General features: G+C 73.1%; 1 protein-coding gene across 2 annotated transcripts; it reads right to left on the bottom strand.

Annotated features, from left to right (window-relative positions):
* Positions 1-2,286: 2,286 nt before the first annotated feature.
* Positions 2,287-14,424, bottom strand: THOP1 (thimet oligopeptidase 1). Of its 2 annotated transcripts, XM_070058585.1 has the most exons (14): positions 14,265-14,424; positions 13,201-13,413; positions 12,185-12,333; positions 10,165-10,272; positions 8,190-8,292; positions 7,724-7,884; positions 6,441-6,576; positions 5,988-6,130; positions 5,764-5,894; positions 5,442-5,643; positions 4,599-4,785; positions 4,378-4,506; positions 3,194-3,330; positions 2,287-2,642 (listed from the first exon to the last, which is right to left on the bottom strand). In XM_070058585.1, exons 1-14 carry the CDS (start codon positions 14,278-14,280, stop codon positions 2,487-2,489), a joined length of 1,971 nt encoding a protein of 656 aa, XP_069914686.1. In that variant the 5' UTR covers positions 14,281-14,424; the 3' UTR covers positions 2,287-2,486. The 2 variants fall into 2 exon arrangements, with proteins under 2 accessions (XP_069914686.1, XP_069914685.1); XM_070058584.1 differs by having other exon boundaries at positions 5,764-6,130.
* Between the last annotated feature and the right edge of the window lie 1,515 nt (positions 14,425-15,939).

Genomic DNA, 15,939 nt, shown 5'->3' with positions numbered 1-15,939 from the left:
GGGCCCCTGCACCTGCACCATGGCTTCCGCCTGGCCCAGCCCTAATGCTGTGTGCATTTAGGGAGGGAACCAGTGGATGGGAGACCTCTCATCACTCTGTTTCATTTTTTTTTTTTCATTTGAAAGTCAGAGTTAGAGAGAAAGAGAGAGAGGTCTTTCATCTGCTGGTTCACCCCCCAAATGGCCATAACGGCCAGATCTGGGCTGATCTGAAGCCGGGAGCCAGCAGCTCCATCCGGGTCTCCCGCGCGGGTGCAGGGACCAGCGTGGAGCCATCGCTGCCTCCCAGGTGCATCAGCCGGGGCCGGGCTCCAGGCACCGCAGCCTGACCTGGGCACTGTCAGCGCCGGCCCACAGGAGGCCCCCAGTGGGGGAGCCGCCGCCTGCTGTGCCAGCATCGCCCAGGAGCGCCGGTTTGAGTCCCTGCTGATGCACCCGGGACAGCAGTGGACGACGACCCATGACCCAGGTATCTGGAGCTGACCCTGGGTTTGGGAGGGGGTGAGTGCTTAGCCTGTACCCGGGAGACCCCGAGAGGCAGCAGTGCGGGCTGCGCTAGGGTCCCGTCACCCCCGTGGGAGACCTGGATGGTCGGGGCCGCGGGCTCTGTCCTGACCCAGGCCAGGCTGCTGTGAGCCCTGAGGCATGAACCAGCCGACGGGAGCCCCCACCTCCGTGTCCCTGCCTCCTAAATCGATTAATTAGTTAAAGGCCACGTGCATTTCTCCAGAAGGGGCCTAAGAGGTCGGCACACCTGTCGCCGGTGCGGGAAGCTCCGGGGGCAACGCCAGGGTGAGGGCTGCCGCCTGCTGGGCGCGCCCGGAACTGCGGGCTGCTGCCCCTGGGCGCGCGCACGGAGCTCTACACAGCTAGGAACAGGGCCAGGCTCTGACGCCGCGCCCCGCCCACACGCGTGGGGTCCTGGAGCCACAGACACGGCGTGGCTGACGGCAGGGGTGCTGCACGGGCGGTCCTGTCCACCCGCCCGGGAGCCGGGGCGACTTGCGCCTCCCTCACCTGCAGGGCCCGTGGGGAGCAGCCGTCCCCCGGAGAGGCGGGACCCCTGGGGCGCAGGAGCGGGCTGCCCTCTGTGGGCGGGGCAGCTATGGGTGGGCGGAGCTGCCCTCTGTGGGCGTGGCTGCTCTGGGTGGGCGGGGCTGCCCTGTGGGCTCCACTGGGCTCCCTGCTCGCGCGCGCCCTGGAGGAGCGGCGATGGCTCAGGGCCCGGGCCCTGGACGTCCACGTTGGGGACATGGATAGAGTTCAGGGTCCGGCTGTCAGCCCGGCCCAGCCCCGGCTGCCGTGGGCATCTGAGGAGTGGACCAGCGAGTGGACGCTCGCTCTGCCGTTCAGAAAACAAACCAAGACTTTTTTTTTTTTTTTTTTTTCAAATAAAGAGAGAAAGAAAACGGATCTCTAGTGAGAAGGGCGGGGGCCAGGCAGGGAGGGGTGTGCTGCTGGCTGAGTGCGCATGCGTACGCCCAGACGCCGCACACGCGTGGCGTAGGCGATCTGAACCCACTCGGGTTGGTGAGGACGTCCGCACTTACCCCTTCCGGGCCTGGGGAGCGTCCGACCCGCTGACGGGGCCTGCGGAGGCGTGGGGTACGTGGGCGGCGGCGGCGAGCGCCGTGGCCCCCTGGGGCTCCCCCGGGAGGGCACTCGGCCCCGGGCCCAGTTTAAAGCCACAGAAGCGGGCACTGGAGACCGAGCCGGACCCAACGGCCCATCCACAGCCAGCGGGGCTGGGCGTGGAGACGGGGTGGGAGGGGCGAGGCACAGGGCGGAGGGCAGGGCGGCGCCAGCGGGCCCGCCAGGCCTCGGGGCAGTGGCCCTGGACGACAGGGCGGCCCAGGTGCTGGCGGCCGTGGACGAGGGCGGGGACCACCTGCCCGTCAGGGGCCCCGCCCACGAGGCCCAGAGGGACTTCGGACAGGGACGCTGCCCCCCAGGACCCAGCGGGCAGGTGTCCCCGGGCCGCAGCCCACCTCTCTCCTGGCTGCTCCCCCGGGATCGAGACCCCCAGGCTCTGGCCAGGCCAGCGTGAGCTGGGCTTCCAGTGGACGCCGGCGGCCGGCCCATCGGGGCTGGGGTCACTGGGGGCTGCCCCCACCTGCAGGGGAGGGGTGGAACGTTCGGGGAGAGACCCCAGCCCCCCGCTTCCCCACACCAGGGGCCGAGCGCGCAGGGTCCCGGGCAGGACCGACCCCGAGGGCTGGGCTGGCGCCAGCCACGTGACCCACGGCCCTGCGAGCGCGCGGGGCAAGAACGGCCGGGCGCCTGGGCTTCCGTCCACAACATTTAATATCCGCGTCGCAAGAACCACCCTGAGAACGGGGTTCCCCAGGGAGGCCCAGCTCCCCCCGGGGACCGCGCAGCCCCGGCCAGGCCCCGGGCGTGGCAGTGCGAGGGGGGCTGCGCTGCGCAGGCGCCGCCCCCCGGCCAGCGGCTAAGGCACCAGGGCGGCGGCGGCCGCGGGGCGGGCGTCAGCAGGCGGGGGCCTCGCCGGCCTCCACGCACAGCCCCTTGCTCAGGAGGAAGGCGTCCTGCTTGGGGTCGCGGCCCAGGAAGAGCTTCAGCATGGCGCTGGCGTCCTCGGAGCCGCCCGGCCTCAGGATGCAGCTCCGGTAGTGCATGCCCACCTGCGGGCGGGGGGGCGGGCTGAGCAGGGGCCGGCGGGGGCGGAGCCGGGCACGGGCACAGGGGGACAGGCGGAGGACGGGCACGGCGCGGGAGCAGAGGGGGCAGGTGGAGGACGGGCACGGGGGCGGGCTGAGCAGGGGCCGGCGGGGGCGGAGCCGGGCGGGCACGGGGGCGGGGCGTCGGCAGGACGGGGAGGGAAGGCCGGCCAGGGCCCAAGGCTGAGCGCAGGCGCCCCGGGAAGGGGTGGAGCCCTTGCAGAGCCTGGCGCCTGGGCCCTCAGCGCGGCCCCACCCCCACCCGGGCACAGCGCACCCCGCCCCCACCCGGGCACTCTGCGCGCCCCGCCCCCACCCGGGCACTCAGCGCGGTCCCGCCCCCACCCGGGGAACTCAGCGCGGCCCTCCCCCATCCGGGCACTCAGCGCGGCCCTCCCCCATCCGGGCACTCTGCGCGCCCCGCCCCCCACCCGGGCACTCAGCGCACCCCGCCCCTGCCCGGGCACTCAGCGCGGCCCGCCCCCACCCGGGCACTCTGCGCGCCCCGCCCCCACCTGGGCATTGAGCACGCCCTCCTGCTTGAAGCGCGTGTGGAACATGTCCATGGAGTACACCTCGCTCCACAGGTAGCCGTAGTACTGCGCGTCGTAGCCTCCCGCCAGGTGGCCGAAGGTCGCGGGCATGTTGGTGCCTGGGACAGACGGACGCAGACAAGCTCAGGCCCGGAGACCAGGCCCGGCAGGAGGAGACCCGGGCGCACGGCGGGCGCCGTCTCCCGCGCCCGAGGGAGGGGCTGGGGACCAAGAGGAGCTATGCGCAGGCGCACACCGGCACGCGCACTCCCCGAGGGTCTGCAGTCGCGCGTCCCCTCTGCGTTTTCTCCGGTTTTTGCAGAGCAGGGCACGCTCTGGGGCCGAGAGAACCAGGGGCTCCGGAGCCCCACGCCAGAGCCGGGAGACGGACAGGCGGCGGCCGGCGGACGCTGGGCATGGGAGGCGCGCAGTGGTGTCTGGCCCCGCCCAGGCCGCGCGGGGAGCCGCCCTGGCTGACAGCCGCGCCCCCCCGACGTGCGCGCAGGGTCACCGCTGCTGCCTAAACCGAGCACCGGGGAGGGCGGCGGCAGCGCGGAGACCGCCGTCACGCTGCGCTGAGACACGGGAGGCCGGCTGGGACGCCCCACGCCCGGACACGGCCGAGGCCCCGAGGCCCGCACCCCCGAGCTCCCGGGACGGCCGAAACCCGTGCCCCGCACCCCCGAGCTCCCGGCACGGCCGAGGCCCGCACCCCCTAGTTCCCGGGACGGCCGAGGCCCGCACCCCCTAGTTCCCGGGACGGCCGAGGCCCGCACCCCCGAGCTCCCGGGACGGCCGAAGCCCACATCCCGCGCCCCCGAGCTCCCGGGACGGCCGAGGCCCGCACCCCGCGCCCCCGAGCTCCCGGCACGGCCGAGGCTGCGCCCCCGAGCTCCCGGCACGGCCGAGGCCCGCGCCCCCGAGCTCCCGGCACGGCCGAGGCCCGCACCCCGCGCCCCCGAGCTCCCGGGACGGCCGAGGTCCGCACCCCCGAGCTCCCGGGACAGCCGAGGCCCGCACCCCCGAGCTCCCGGGACGGCCGAAACCCGTGCCCCGCACCCCCGAGCTCCCGGCACGGCCGAGGCCCGCACCCCGAGCTCCCGGCACGGCCGAGGCCCGCGCCCCCGAGCTCCCGGCACGGCTGAGGCCCCGCGCCCCGCGCCCACCTGGCGTGGCGGGCACCCCCAGGATCTCCTGGCAGAGCCGCGCGTACTCCTCAGCCGGGTCCGCGTCCGTCTGCGTGTGCAGGGCCTGGTCCACCTTGGCGAGCACGATCTGGCGCAGGTTGAAGAGCCCTGGGGGAGGAGGGAGAGCGGGCTGGCCTGGCGCCCCGCCCCCGCCGCCCCGGGCCGCGCCCCCCGCTCCCCGGGCCCCGCCCCCCGCGCACCGGTGTTGGCCTGCCGGGACCTGATGAGCTTGTCCAGCAGCTCGGGGGGCAGGGCGTCGCCCGTGCGGTAGTGCTGGGACATGCGTCGCAGCGGCTCCTCCTCCCACACCCAGTTCTCCAGCATCTGCGACGGCGCCTCCACGAAGTCGCGCTCCACGTGGGTCCCGCTGAACATGGCGAACTCGGCCTGCGGGGCGGCAGGGCTGGGACGCGCTCCACCGCCCCGGCCCCCGGCCCGCTCCCCAGGCAGGTGACACGCTGGGCACGGGTGGGGACACGTCCCCGTGTGTGCGCTGGACAGCGGGCGTCCCGGGGCACAGACGTGGGGCTGGGGGCTCAGACACCCGTGTGAGGCCCGGCTGGGCCATCGAGAACCCACGAGAGGCAAAGACAGGTCGAGCTGAGGCCGACCCGGCTCGGCGGGTGCCCCCTGCGGTGGCCCCGGGAGACCGGCTCGGCCACTCCCCCGGGGCTGGGGCTCTGGGCTGGGCTGTTCTCCGCAGCCGCGTCCCTCGCTCTCATGCCCGCTCCCCGGCTCTGCGGCAGCTGGACCGGCCCCCCAAGTCCGCAGCTGCGGTCTGAGCCCCCATTGCCGCAGGTGACCGTGCGGAGAAGCTGAGAAGTAACCTGGGGCAGTAGGGTCCTGAGGGCACTCGGCGTCCTTGGGCGAGACCAGCGCACAGACGCAGGGCCGCGCCAGGGGCCGCGGGGAGGACCCCTGCGTGCCAGCCAGGGAGAAGGGGGGACCACGGGGCGGGGCCGCAGGGTGGGCGGGGCCGCAGGGTGGGCGGGGCCCACGGGCAGGGGGACGACGGGGCGGGGCCCGCAGGGGGCGGGGCCCACCTGCGAGCAGAGCTGGTGCATCACGTGCCCGAACTCGTGGAAGCAGGTCTCCACCTCGCCGTGCTGCAGCAGCGACGGGGCGTCCGGCGTGGGCTTGGTGAAGTTGGCCACCATGGCCGCGATGGCGATCTGCCTGCTCCCGTCCGGCCGCAGGCAGCCCGGCTGCAGGCCGAAGCAGGCCGCGTGCCCGTACTTGCCTTCCCTGGGGGCGGGCGGCGCGGGGGGGGGTCATCCCTGGAGCGCCGACCGGGCCCTGGACAGGCCTCCGCGCCCCGCCCACTCACGAGCCCCGCCCTCGCGCGCAGCCGGCGGCCCCGCCCACCTGGGGTAGAGGTCCAGGTAGAACTTGCCCACGAGCTCGCCAGACGCGGCGTCGCGTACGGAGTAGAGCTGCACGTCCTCGTGCCAGGCGGCCGCGCCCTCCTCCAGGCGGAAGCGCAGCCCCAGCAGCTCCTGGTAGATGCCCAGCAGCCCCTGCGTGACCACCTGCACCGGGAAGTACTCCTTGAGCAGGTTCTGGTCCACGCGGTAGCGCGTCTCCTCCACCTGGTTCATGTAGTAGCGCATGTCCCAGGCGTGGATGCAGCCGTCGAAGGGCAGCCCGCGCCGCGCGCACTCGGCCTCCTTCAGCTCCAGGATGGCCGCGCGCTCCTGCTCGCCCAGGGGCTTCAGCTTCCGCGCCAGCTCGTCTGCGGGAGAGGGCAGGCCGCACGGGCCCAGGCGGGCTCACCGGGCGCCCGGGCAGGCGGGCGCCCGCGCCTCCCAGCAGCCCCGGGGACGGGCCCCTCCGCCCCCACCTCCCAGCAGCCCAGGACCCCTCCGCCCCGCCCCTCCCAGCAGCCCCGGGGCCCCTTCGCCCCCCTCCCCCGCCCCTCCCAGCAGCCCCGGGGACCTGCGATGCGTGACTCTGAATTACGTCCCGCCAGGCCCGCCAGGAGAGGGAGCCGTCCCGAGGGGCCAGAGCCCCCCGCAGCCCTGGGGGCCCCGCGGAGGGGCTACCTAGGAAGGCGGCCACCGTCTGGCTGGTCTTGGCCATGTTCATCTCCAGGACGTAGTCGGCGTGCGTGCGGAACCCCAGCAGCCTGGACTTCTGCGCGCGCAGGGCCACCAGCTCCTTCAGGATGGCACAGTTCTCCTGCGCGAGCATACCGCGTCAGCCCGGGCCGCGCCCCCTGCCCCCAGGCCGCCCCACGCCCACCGCCCCCCCCCCCCACTGGGCACCGCCCGCCGCGGACAGCACCAGGAAGGAGGGTGCTGAGGGCGGCGGCCCGCGGGGGGCAGTGTGGCCTGGGCCCCCAAGGATCGCTGAGGCCCCGCTGCTGTGCGTGGGTCTGGTCCCCGTCGGGGGCGCCCCCGGCCCACACACAGCCCCCCTCAGAGCCTGACTCGGGCTTCCACGACGCAGGCGTGCGGAACAGAACCTGCCCCACCCCGAGGGCCCGGGAAAGCCCCTCGGGCTGAAGGGCAGCAGCGCCCACCCTGCCGGCCGAGCCCCTGTGGACACGGGCCTCAGCACACCCCTTCCCTGCCTCAGGCCGGGGAGCCAGAGCGGGCCTGACGGCCGAGGACGCGGACTGCGCGGCGCCGCGGCCTGCCCGCCCGCTGAGGGGCTCGGGGACACGTCCCCAGCGACAGTGGCCCCGGGCACCGCCCCGTCCCCGGCCAGCAGCACCGCGCATGTAGTGGGGGGACCGGGGCCCTCGACTGTGCGGTGCTCACGGTGGCTCCGTGGGGTGGGGGTGGGAACGGACCCCGCCCCGCCTCAGCGCATCTCAGGGCCACTCTGAGACGGCAGCTGAGGCAGGGTGGGGGGTGTGGACGAGACAGGCAGCCGGACAGGGGCTCGGGGACACGGGCTCAGGGCGGAGCATCGGGGGCGGGGCCAGGGCTCAGGGCGGAGCACCGGGGGCGGGGACACGGGCTCGGGCGGGGCAGCGGGGGTGGGGCCAGGGCTCAGGGCGGGGCCAGGGCTCAGGGCGGAGCACCGGGGGCGGGGACACGGGCTCGGGGCGGGGCAGCAGGGGCGGGGACAGGGCTCGGGGCGGGGCAGCGAGCTCAGCGCGGAGCATCGGGGGCGGGGACACGGCCAGGGCTCAGGGCAGGGCATCGGGGGCGGGGACACGGCCAGGGCTCAGGGCAGGGCATCGGGGGCGGGGACAGGGCTCAGGGCGGGGCAGCAGGGGTGGGGGCAGCGGGGCGGGGCAGCGAGCTCAGGGCGGAGCATCGGGGGCGGGGACACGGGCTCGGGGCGGGGCAGCGGGCTGGGGCGGGGCCGCGCGCACCTCCTTGCAGCGGCAGTTGAAGGCGGCCTCCACCTTCCTGCGGGTCTCGGGCACGTGGCACTTCTTCAGCAGGGGGAAGTAGTGCGGGTACTTGAGCGTGACCTTCAGCCGCCCGTCCTCCGTCTTCTCCAGGGAGCTCAGGAAGTCCTCGGGGAGCCCGCCTGCGGGACGCGCCCGCGGGTCAAGGGGCGCCGGGGGGCGCCGCACGCGGGCTCGCAGGGAGCCTCCCGGGAAACACGGGGACGGCAGAAGGCAAAACGGCCATGGGGGAGCGGAGGCGCGGGCTCCCCAGGACCGAGCGTGCTTCCGCGCTACTGGAGGTGACCCAAGCCCAGGCCCACGGCGCACCGCCCCCTCCTCTCTCTCGGGCCCCGCCCCCGCCCCTCCCCCGCCCCTCTCCCGGGCCCCGCCCCCGCCTCAGCGCCGGCCCCGCCCCCTCCCGGGCCCCGCCCCCGCCTCGGCGCACCCAGCTCCTCGCGGGTGAAGGGCAGGAAGGCCGTGTCCTCGTTCAGGTTCTTGTTGAAGTCGATGCACAGCAGGCTCAGCTTCTTCTTGATGCTCTTGATTTTCTGGGGGGAGGGGCAGTGAGGCGAGGCCCCTCGGCGGGGGCGACTCCGCTCCCGGGCGCGGGCAGGGGGCAGGGCCCACCGAGCTGCACCAGGAATGCGGGAGGGAAAGCCCGATCCACACGGGAAGCTGACGCCCAGGAGCCTGCTGCCCTCGAGCCAGGGCCTGGGCAGCCCCGGGCCGTGTCCTCCGTCCTCCGCCGGGAGGGCCCCGGCCAGCCGCCCGGACTCTCCGTAAACCGGCATCCTGCACCTGACGGAGCTGAAACCCGGGAGCAGGGGGCAGGCGCTGGCCTCGGGGGGACGCTCACAGCCAGACGCCGGCCTGCGGGCAGCTCCGGGACCCCGGGAGGCGGCGGGGCCGGGCCCGGGCACTCCCACTGGGACCCGGGCGGAGCTGCGGCTCCCGAGCGGGGAGCAGTGGACGGCAGGCCCCGGCTTTCTCTCTGCTTCTCGGCTTTCTCTCTGCTTCTCGAGTGAGCGACTCACTCTCATTCTCCAAGGCCACACGTGCCGAGCGTGCGCAACACAAAGCATCTCAAAGAGAAATGGGGGCGGGGCCGGCGCTGGCGCAGCGGGTGAGGCCGCTGCCTGCAGGGCCGCATCCCACATGGGCAGGGGTTCGAGTCCCGGCTGCTCCACTTCTGGTCCAGCTCTCTGCTGTGGCCTGGGAGAGCAGTGGACGATGGCCCAAGTCCTGGGCCCCTGCACCCGCGTGGGAGACCCGGATGGAGCTCCTGGCTCCTGGTCAGCACAGCTCCGGCCGTTGTGGCCATCTGGAGAGTGACCCAGCGGATAAAGACCTCTCTCTCTGTGCCTCTCCTCTGTGTAATTCTTTCAAATAAATAAATCTTTACAGAAATAAAAAAGAGATGCACGTGGGCTCAGTAGCGGATCCCAGGGCGTGGGCACCCCCACTCCCACCCCCAAGGTGGCTTCAGTGACAAACGTCACCGCTCCTGGGCTGCGGGGCGGGGGGCACCAACCCGACCTGCACGGCCTCCGCGCCAGGTCCCACAGCAGCTGCCCAGGGGCCCTGGACTGCACCTGTCCCTCGGGTTCGACAGCTGGGGCCCTGCTGAGCCCTGGGGCGTAGACACGGGGTGGCGACGCTGCTTCTGCCTACACCCCCGTCCCCCCCTAGCTGGCGCCCACCTCCCCTGGGGGCCGCAGGAAGCCCGCCCCAATCACCAGGCAGGCAGACAACCTGGGGCCGCAGGGCCCGGAGCTGGGAAGCGACCCCAGCAGCCGGCAGATCCTGCCCGCCCGCCCGCCCCGCTGCTGCTTCCCACGGGAACCACTCGGAGCTCAGGGCACGTTCCAGCCTCCGGGGCGGGGAGCGCCGCCGGCCAGTGCGCCACACCCAGCCTCGGCTTCCCAACACCCGCACTCCACACCCCAGCTCCACCCACGGGCGACCCCCAGGCCTCCGCGCTGGCCCAGGGACAGGTGAAAGGAGGCGCCCCCGCCCCCGCCCTGTCCCAGCACTGCCGGCTGACTCCGCCCACCGCAGCCGGTCCGTCCCTCCGCTCCTCCCACAGAACGGCATGGGCGGGGCCTGCCAGGGGGGGCTCCGGGAGGGGCCGTGCCACCCACCACTGGGACCAGGGCCCCGCAGGGCTCACGAGGGCCGTGCAGAGGGAGAGGACACGGGCAGTGTCCCCAGCAGCCCATGGGGTGGACGCTGTCACGGGCCTGGCTGCACACTGGCCGGGCCCCGCGCAGGCAGGCCCCAGGGAGAGAGGAGCAAACACGCAGACCGCCACGCACCGCGCGGGCCCCAGGGACGCGGTGACCCTCCGCAGCCCCCGCCGGAAGCCGTGCGGACGGAGGAGGGGGTGGGGGCCCCGAGGCAGGCCGGGAGCGCACACTCACTTCCTGGGTGTCCTCGGGCAGGTGCAGCCCGTTCCTCCGGCCCAGCTTGATGAGCCGCTCCAGGTAGCGCGCCGCCTCCGGCCGCAGCGAGCCCTCGGGGACCTTCTCCTGCGGCGACGCGGAGGGCTGGTGAGCCGGCGGGCGCCGTTCAGGGCGCACCCCCACGCGGCTGCCCAGGGCGCCCCGGGCGAGGAGGGGCGGGCGCGAGGGGCGGGGCACGGGTCCCTCTGGCTGTGCGCAGGTGCGGGACTGGAGGAGCGCTGGGGACCAGGTATTTGGGGTGGGAGGTCTGTCCCTCCCCTGCGAATCGGTCTTTAAGAAGGGGGCTCCCGGGGTCTCCCGGGGGTCCCGGCTCCGCTCCCGCGCGCGCTTCCTGCCGATGCGCTGGGAGGCAGAGAGGCGCGGGGGCTGAGCCGGCACCGCGCGGGGACGTGGGCGGCCCCGGCTCCCAGCGCCCACTGGGGAGGGCGTCTGGGCAGGGAACCAGCAGCGGGAACTTGGTCTCTCTGACTCCCAAATAAGTCAAATACGTAAATAAGAACTGGTGGTTTCTTTCCTGAAACCTGCCAGGCCAGCGTGTGGCGCGGCGGGTGAAGCTGCTCCCTCCCCGCCGTAACTGCCTTTCAAACAAGCGAATCTTTCAAAAAAAAAAAAAAAAAAAAAGTATCCACCAGCGAAGCAGAGTCAGAGAGAGGGACAGAGGTCTTCCATCCGCTGGTTCACCCCGCAGTGGCCACATGGCCAGGGCTGAGCTCCGTCCGGCCTCCCCATGGCCGGCAGGGCCCAGCACTCGGGCCGTCTTCTGCGGCCTCCCGGGGCGGATCGGAACCCGCGCTCACATGGGGCGTCTCTGGCGGCCTCACCCTGCTGTGCCCCGGGCCACAGCCCACCCACCAGGGACCCAAAGCCGGCACTCGGACGCCTGGGGCCCACGGGACAGGAGGGGTGAGGGAGACGCGTCCGGGCCCCCTACTGCCAGTCACAGCCAAGGCCCCATGGCGCTGACCCACTGGGGAGGCCGGGGCTGACGGGGGCCACCCTCCCCCGCGTGTCACTGGGCTCCTCTCACCATCCACAGCACATGTGTGTGTGAAAGCCCCCAGGAACCCCCAATGTGAAAGCCCCCCAGTGTGTGTGAGAGCCCCCAGAGCCCCCCAGTGTGAAAGCCCCCAGAGCCCAGGCCCCCCCAGTGTGAGAGCCCCCCAGTGTGTGTGAGAGCCCCAGAGCCCAGGGCCCCCCCCAGTGTGACAGCCCCCAGAGCCCAGGGCCCCCCAGTGTGTGTGAGAGCCCCCAGAGCCCCCCAGTGTGAGAGCCCCCAGAGCCCAGGCCCCCCCCAGTGTGAGAGCCCCCAGAGCCCAGGGTCCCCCCATTGTGTGAGAGCCCCCAGAGCCCCCCAGTGTGTGTGAGAGCCCCCAGAGCCCAGGCCCCCCAGTGTGTGTGAGCCCCCAGCAGGCCCAGCGTGGCCCCCCCGTCGGTCTCGGTCACTCTCCGGCGGCTGGGGGGGCCGGTGGCGGCACAGCAGGTTAAGCTCCATGGGCACCCGTGTCAGAGCGTGGGGTCCAACCCAGCCCCTGCTAACCTGCCTGCCTGGGAGGGGCCGGTGAGGGCTGAGGACTGGGGGGCCCCGTCACCCTCTGGGGACCCAGACAGAGCTCGGGGCTCCCGGCTCCCGCCCAGCCGAGCCCCGGCCGCCCCGGCTGCCCAATAAAGACATAAACCCGGAAAGGAGAGGGCAAGCGACCTCTGCAGACCCACCAGGAGGAAGCCCCCGCCCTCACCCGCAGCCACACGGTCCTGGGTCCCCCCCCACAGCCACACGGTCCTGGGTCCCCCCCCCCACCCGCAGCCACACAGTCCTGGGGCCTCCCCCACCCCCCGCAGCCACACGGTCCTAGGTCCTCCCTCCCCCTCCCGCAGCCACACGCCCCCCCCACAGCCACACGGTCCTGGGGCCTCCCCCCCCCCGCAGCCACACGGTCCTGGGGCCTCGCCCCCCCCCCGCAGCCACACGCCCCCTCACCCGCAGCCACACGATTCTCTGGTACACGTCCTGCCTCATGCTCATCTCCACGTCGAACTCCGACAGCTGCTTGTCGGCCTGCGTGCTGGCCGCCCGGATGTCCTTGCAGGGGGACACGTGCTGGGGGAAGTCCAGGAGGTTCCTCTGAACTGCAGCGGGCGCGAGAGCCGACACGGGCGTGAGGCCCTGCCCGCGCCTGCGCCCTCACGGGCCCTGCGGGCCGGCACAGCAGCGGCAGCCGGGACTCGGCGGCAGTCACGCCTGCCCTGCCTGGTGCACGACGCCGCGGCTGGGCTTTAGCCGCTACGCCACAGGGGCGCGGGTTCGAGTCCCGGCTGCTCCTTTCCCACCCAGCTCTGCTGTGGCCTGGGAGAGCAGTGGACGATGGCCCAGGTCCCTGCACCCGCGGGGGAGACCCGGATGGAGCTCCTGGCTCCTGATGGGCGCAGCGCCAGCCATGCGGCCATCTGGGGAGTGACCCAGCGGATGGGAGACCTCTCCCCCTCTCTCTCCCTCTCTCTCTCTCTCTCCGCCTTTCAGATAAACGTGTAAATCTTTGAAACAACCAGACAAAACCCGCGCGGATCTCCAGGCCACTTCCTCTGCCCACGGAGGGCGTGGGTGGCTACAGGTGCCGGATGTCGCAACAGAGCCGCCTCCGACCAGGAGGCCAAGCTCAGCGGGGTGAGGGCAGCGACCCCTGCACAGCGGCCGGAGCGGGGACAACCCCCGACATGCGACACAGCCCTGACCCCCGCACGGTGCGGGGCTCCTGGGACAGGCAGCGAACAGAGCGGGAGAACCCAGAGACAGGCCGCAACGGAACATTCTAGAACGAGTGGCAGTGGCCGCACAACCCTGCACACACGTCAGGCACCACCGACACGCACGGGGCGCCCAGCACGCACGGTCCCTCCGCCCGGGGCCGGCACCTGCACCTGCTCCTCGCTGGGGGCAGCCCGGCCCCCTCGCTCCCAGCCGCAGGCCCAGGCCCGCCCTCGCCACGCCGGGCTCACCTGTGTAGGTCACCTCCACGTCGGCCAGCGCCTTGAGCGTGCTCTCGTAGCACACGTCCTCGTAGGACTGCGCGCCCACCTGGTCGTACACGCGCTTGGTCTGCGCCATCAGCGCCTTGGTGAGCTCGGCGATCTGCTGCGCGCTCAGGTCCCAGCGCAGCGAGTCCACCGGGGCGCTCGGAGCCGCGGCCGCCGGGCCGTCGCCCGCGCACGCTGCGCACGGGGGCGAGAGGCGCTGTCAGAGCGGGGCCGCGTCCCCAGGGGCACCGGGCGCCGGCGACTCAGCCGCACGCCCTGCGGTGCGCCCAGGACGGCGCCGCCCCGGCCCCGGCGCCCACAGCGGCCCCCAGCCGGGGGTCCCCAGCCGGGAGCGCGGGCAGCCCCGGGCTCGCTGGAGGGGTCAGGGCCCCCTCCGCCGCTCAGCCCGTGCAGCGGGGGACACGCGGCCCCGAGAGCTCAGCAGGGCGCGCGCGGTGGGGCTGGGGTCCCAGGCGGCGCCGAGACAGGGGCGCGCAGGGGAGCCCCGAAGTTAGGCCGGCGGGGCTGCGGGGGCCCGTGGGAACCTCCTCCTGGCGGGGCCGGCCGCATTCCTGGCGCCTCTAATGATAGCCATCGGCGTCCGGTAATGACCGCCCTGGCCGGCACGGGTGGGCGAAGGCCCCGGGGGGACCCCTGGGGGGGACAGGTTCCCAGGAGGCGCCAACACGCTCCTAGGAGCGCAGCGCAGGGTCTCGCACGAGTCCCCAGCCCCCCCAGCCCTTCCCGAGGGCCCGCTGCCTCCGAGAAGCCTTCCGGGACCACCACCCCTCCCGGAGACCCCCACCCCGGGCCCCCCAGCCCGCCCCGGGGCCCGGCTCGCGCGGGGGGCGCCTGATCAAGCTTGTGAATGAATGAAGCGCTGGAAAGCCGGCTCAGTCATTCCGAGGCGAGGGGGCGGGGCCTCCCGCCGCGACCCCAGCCCCGGGCCGCGGGGGCACGCGGGGGTCAGTCTGCCCCGACCGCAGGCCGGAGCCGCGATCCCGGGGGGCAGCAGGGGACGCCCGGGTCTGGGGAGCGGCCGGTACCTGCCGGGGGCTTCATGTCGGGCGGGTCCGCGCCGACGGCCCCCTTCCTCCGCCGCGTCCGCCAACAGCCGCCGGAGCCTCCGCGGCCGCCGGACGCCTCCGGGTCCAGCCGCTGCCCGCAGACCGACGCGCCCGCCGCCCGCGCGCCCGGAGCATGCTGGGAGAGCGCGTGCGCAGGAGGGCGGGGCGCACGCGCGCCGGAGGCCCACCCACTCCACGGGGCCGGGCCTCCTGGCGCACTCTGCGCACGCGCAGCAGCCCTCCCGCCGAGCTATTGGTTCTCCCCGGCGTGTGGGCGGGGCCTGGGTCCGCCCCGCCCCGCCTGGCGGGCAGGGACGCGCGTTTCCATGGGAACCGCACACAACTCGCGCTTCCGGCTTCTCCTGCCGAGCTCCGCCCAGCTCCAGGCGCGCGCGTGGACGTGCTTGCTGCTGGCACGCGTGTCCTCCCTCGCGGGGCACAAGCTTTATTTGGCGGCCTGTAGCTTTTTAATAATTGGGTTTTCCAAGGACTTTTCCAAGACTGCGTGGGAATGAGTTCCAATGTTTTGTGCATCCGGGTAAACTTTAATTCCGCTTCCCCGCACCAGCTTAGGAAGTCTCGGCAGGGCCGGTGCCTCGTGTGTCCGCGGAGTGTGGCTCAGTCACGACTAAGAGAACGATGGCCAACAGGGCGCAGGTGCACGGCCTCCAACAGGCTTTTCCGGAGCGGCGGGCGAGCCCGGCTACGCAGGCTGGCGCGTGTGAAAAATAGACATCGAGGGCCGCCGGCGCTGCGGGCGAACGCCTGGCCTGCGAGGCCGGCATCCCACGGGGGCGCGGGTTCGAGTCCCGGCTGCTCCACTTCCGGTCCTGCTCTCTGCTGTGGCCTGGGAAAGCAGTGGAGGATGGGCCCCTGCACCTGCGTGGGAGACCCGGATGGAGTCCTGGCTCCTGGCTTCGGCCTGGCCCAGCCCTGGCTGTGCGGCCAGTGAGGAGTGACCCAGCAGGTGAACGACCCCTCTTTCTCTCTCTCTGTGTAACTCCGACTTTCAAATAAATCAGTAAACTTTTAATATACATGTATAAACACATACATCGAACTGCCTACAACACTGGGGGGGGGGTCATTAGAATTAAACTCAACACCAAAGAAAACGTCGCCCTTTTGTCAAAAGATTAATTTGCTTTCTTGAAAGTGTTACAGAGAGGGAGAGGGAGGGAGAGATGGGGGGGGGACAGGGCTCCCCCCGCTGGCTCACGCCCCACCGCCCACAGCAGCCGGGGCTGCACCAGGCTGGAGCCGGAGCTTCTCCCCCCCGCCCTCCTGGGCCATCGCCGCGGCCTCGCAGGACCAGAAGTGGCCAAGCCGTCCAGCGGGGCCCGGGATTCAACACCGCCGACCCCCACCCAGGCCAGGCCGTCCAGAGGGCCCCGGGATTGAACACCGCCGACCCCCGGCCAGGCCGTCCAGCGGGGCCCGGGATTGAACACCGCCGACCCCCGGCCAGGCCGTCAAGCCGGGCCCGGGATTGCACACCGCTGACCCCCGCCCAGGCCGTCCAGCGGGGCCCGGGATTGAACACCGCCGACCCCCGGCCAGGCCGTCCAGAGGGGCCCGGGATTCAACACCGCTGACCCCCGCCCAGGCCGTCCAGCGGGACCCGGGATTCAACTCGCCAACCCCCGCCCCGGCC

The sequence above is a fragment of the Oryctolagus cuniculus genome, chromosome 16, assembly GCF_964237555.1.
Source record: "Oryctolagus cuniculus chromosome 16, mOryCun1.1, whole genome shotgun sequence".
In the NCBI taxonomy this organism is placed as follows: Eukaryota; Metazoa; Chordata; class Mammalia; order Lagomorpha; family Leporidae; genus Oryctolagus; species Oryctolagus cuniculus.
This window is presented reverse-complemented; position numbering and strand designations above follow the sequence as displayed.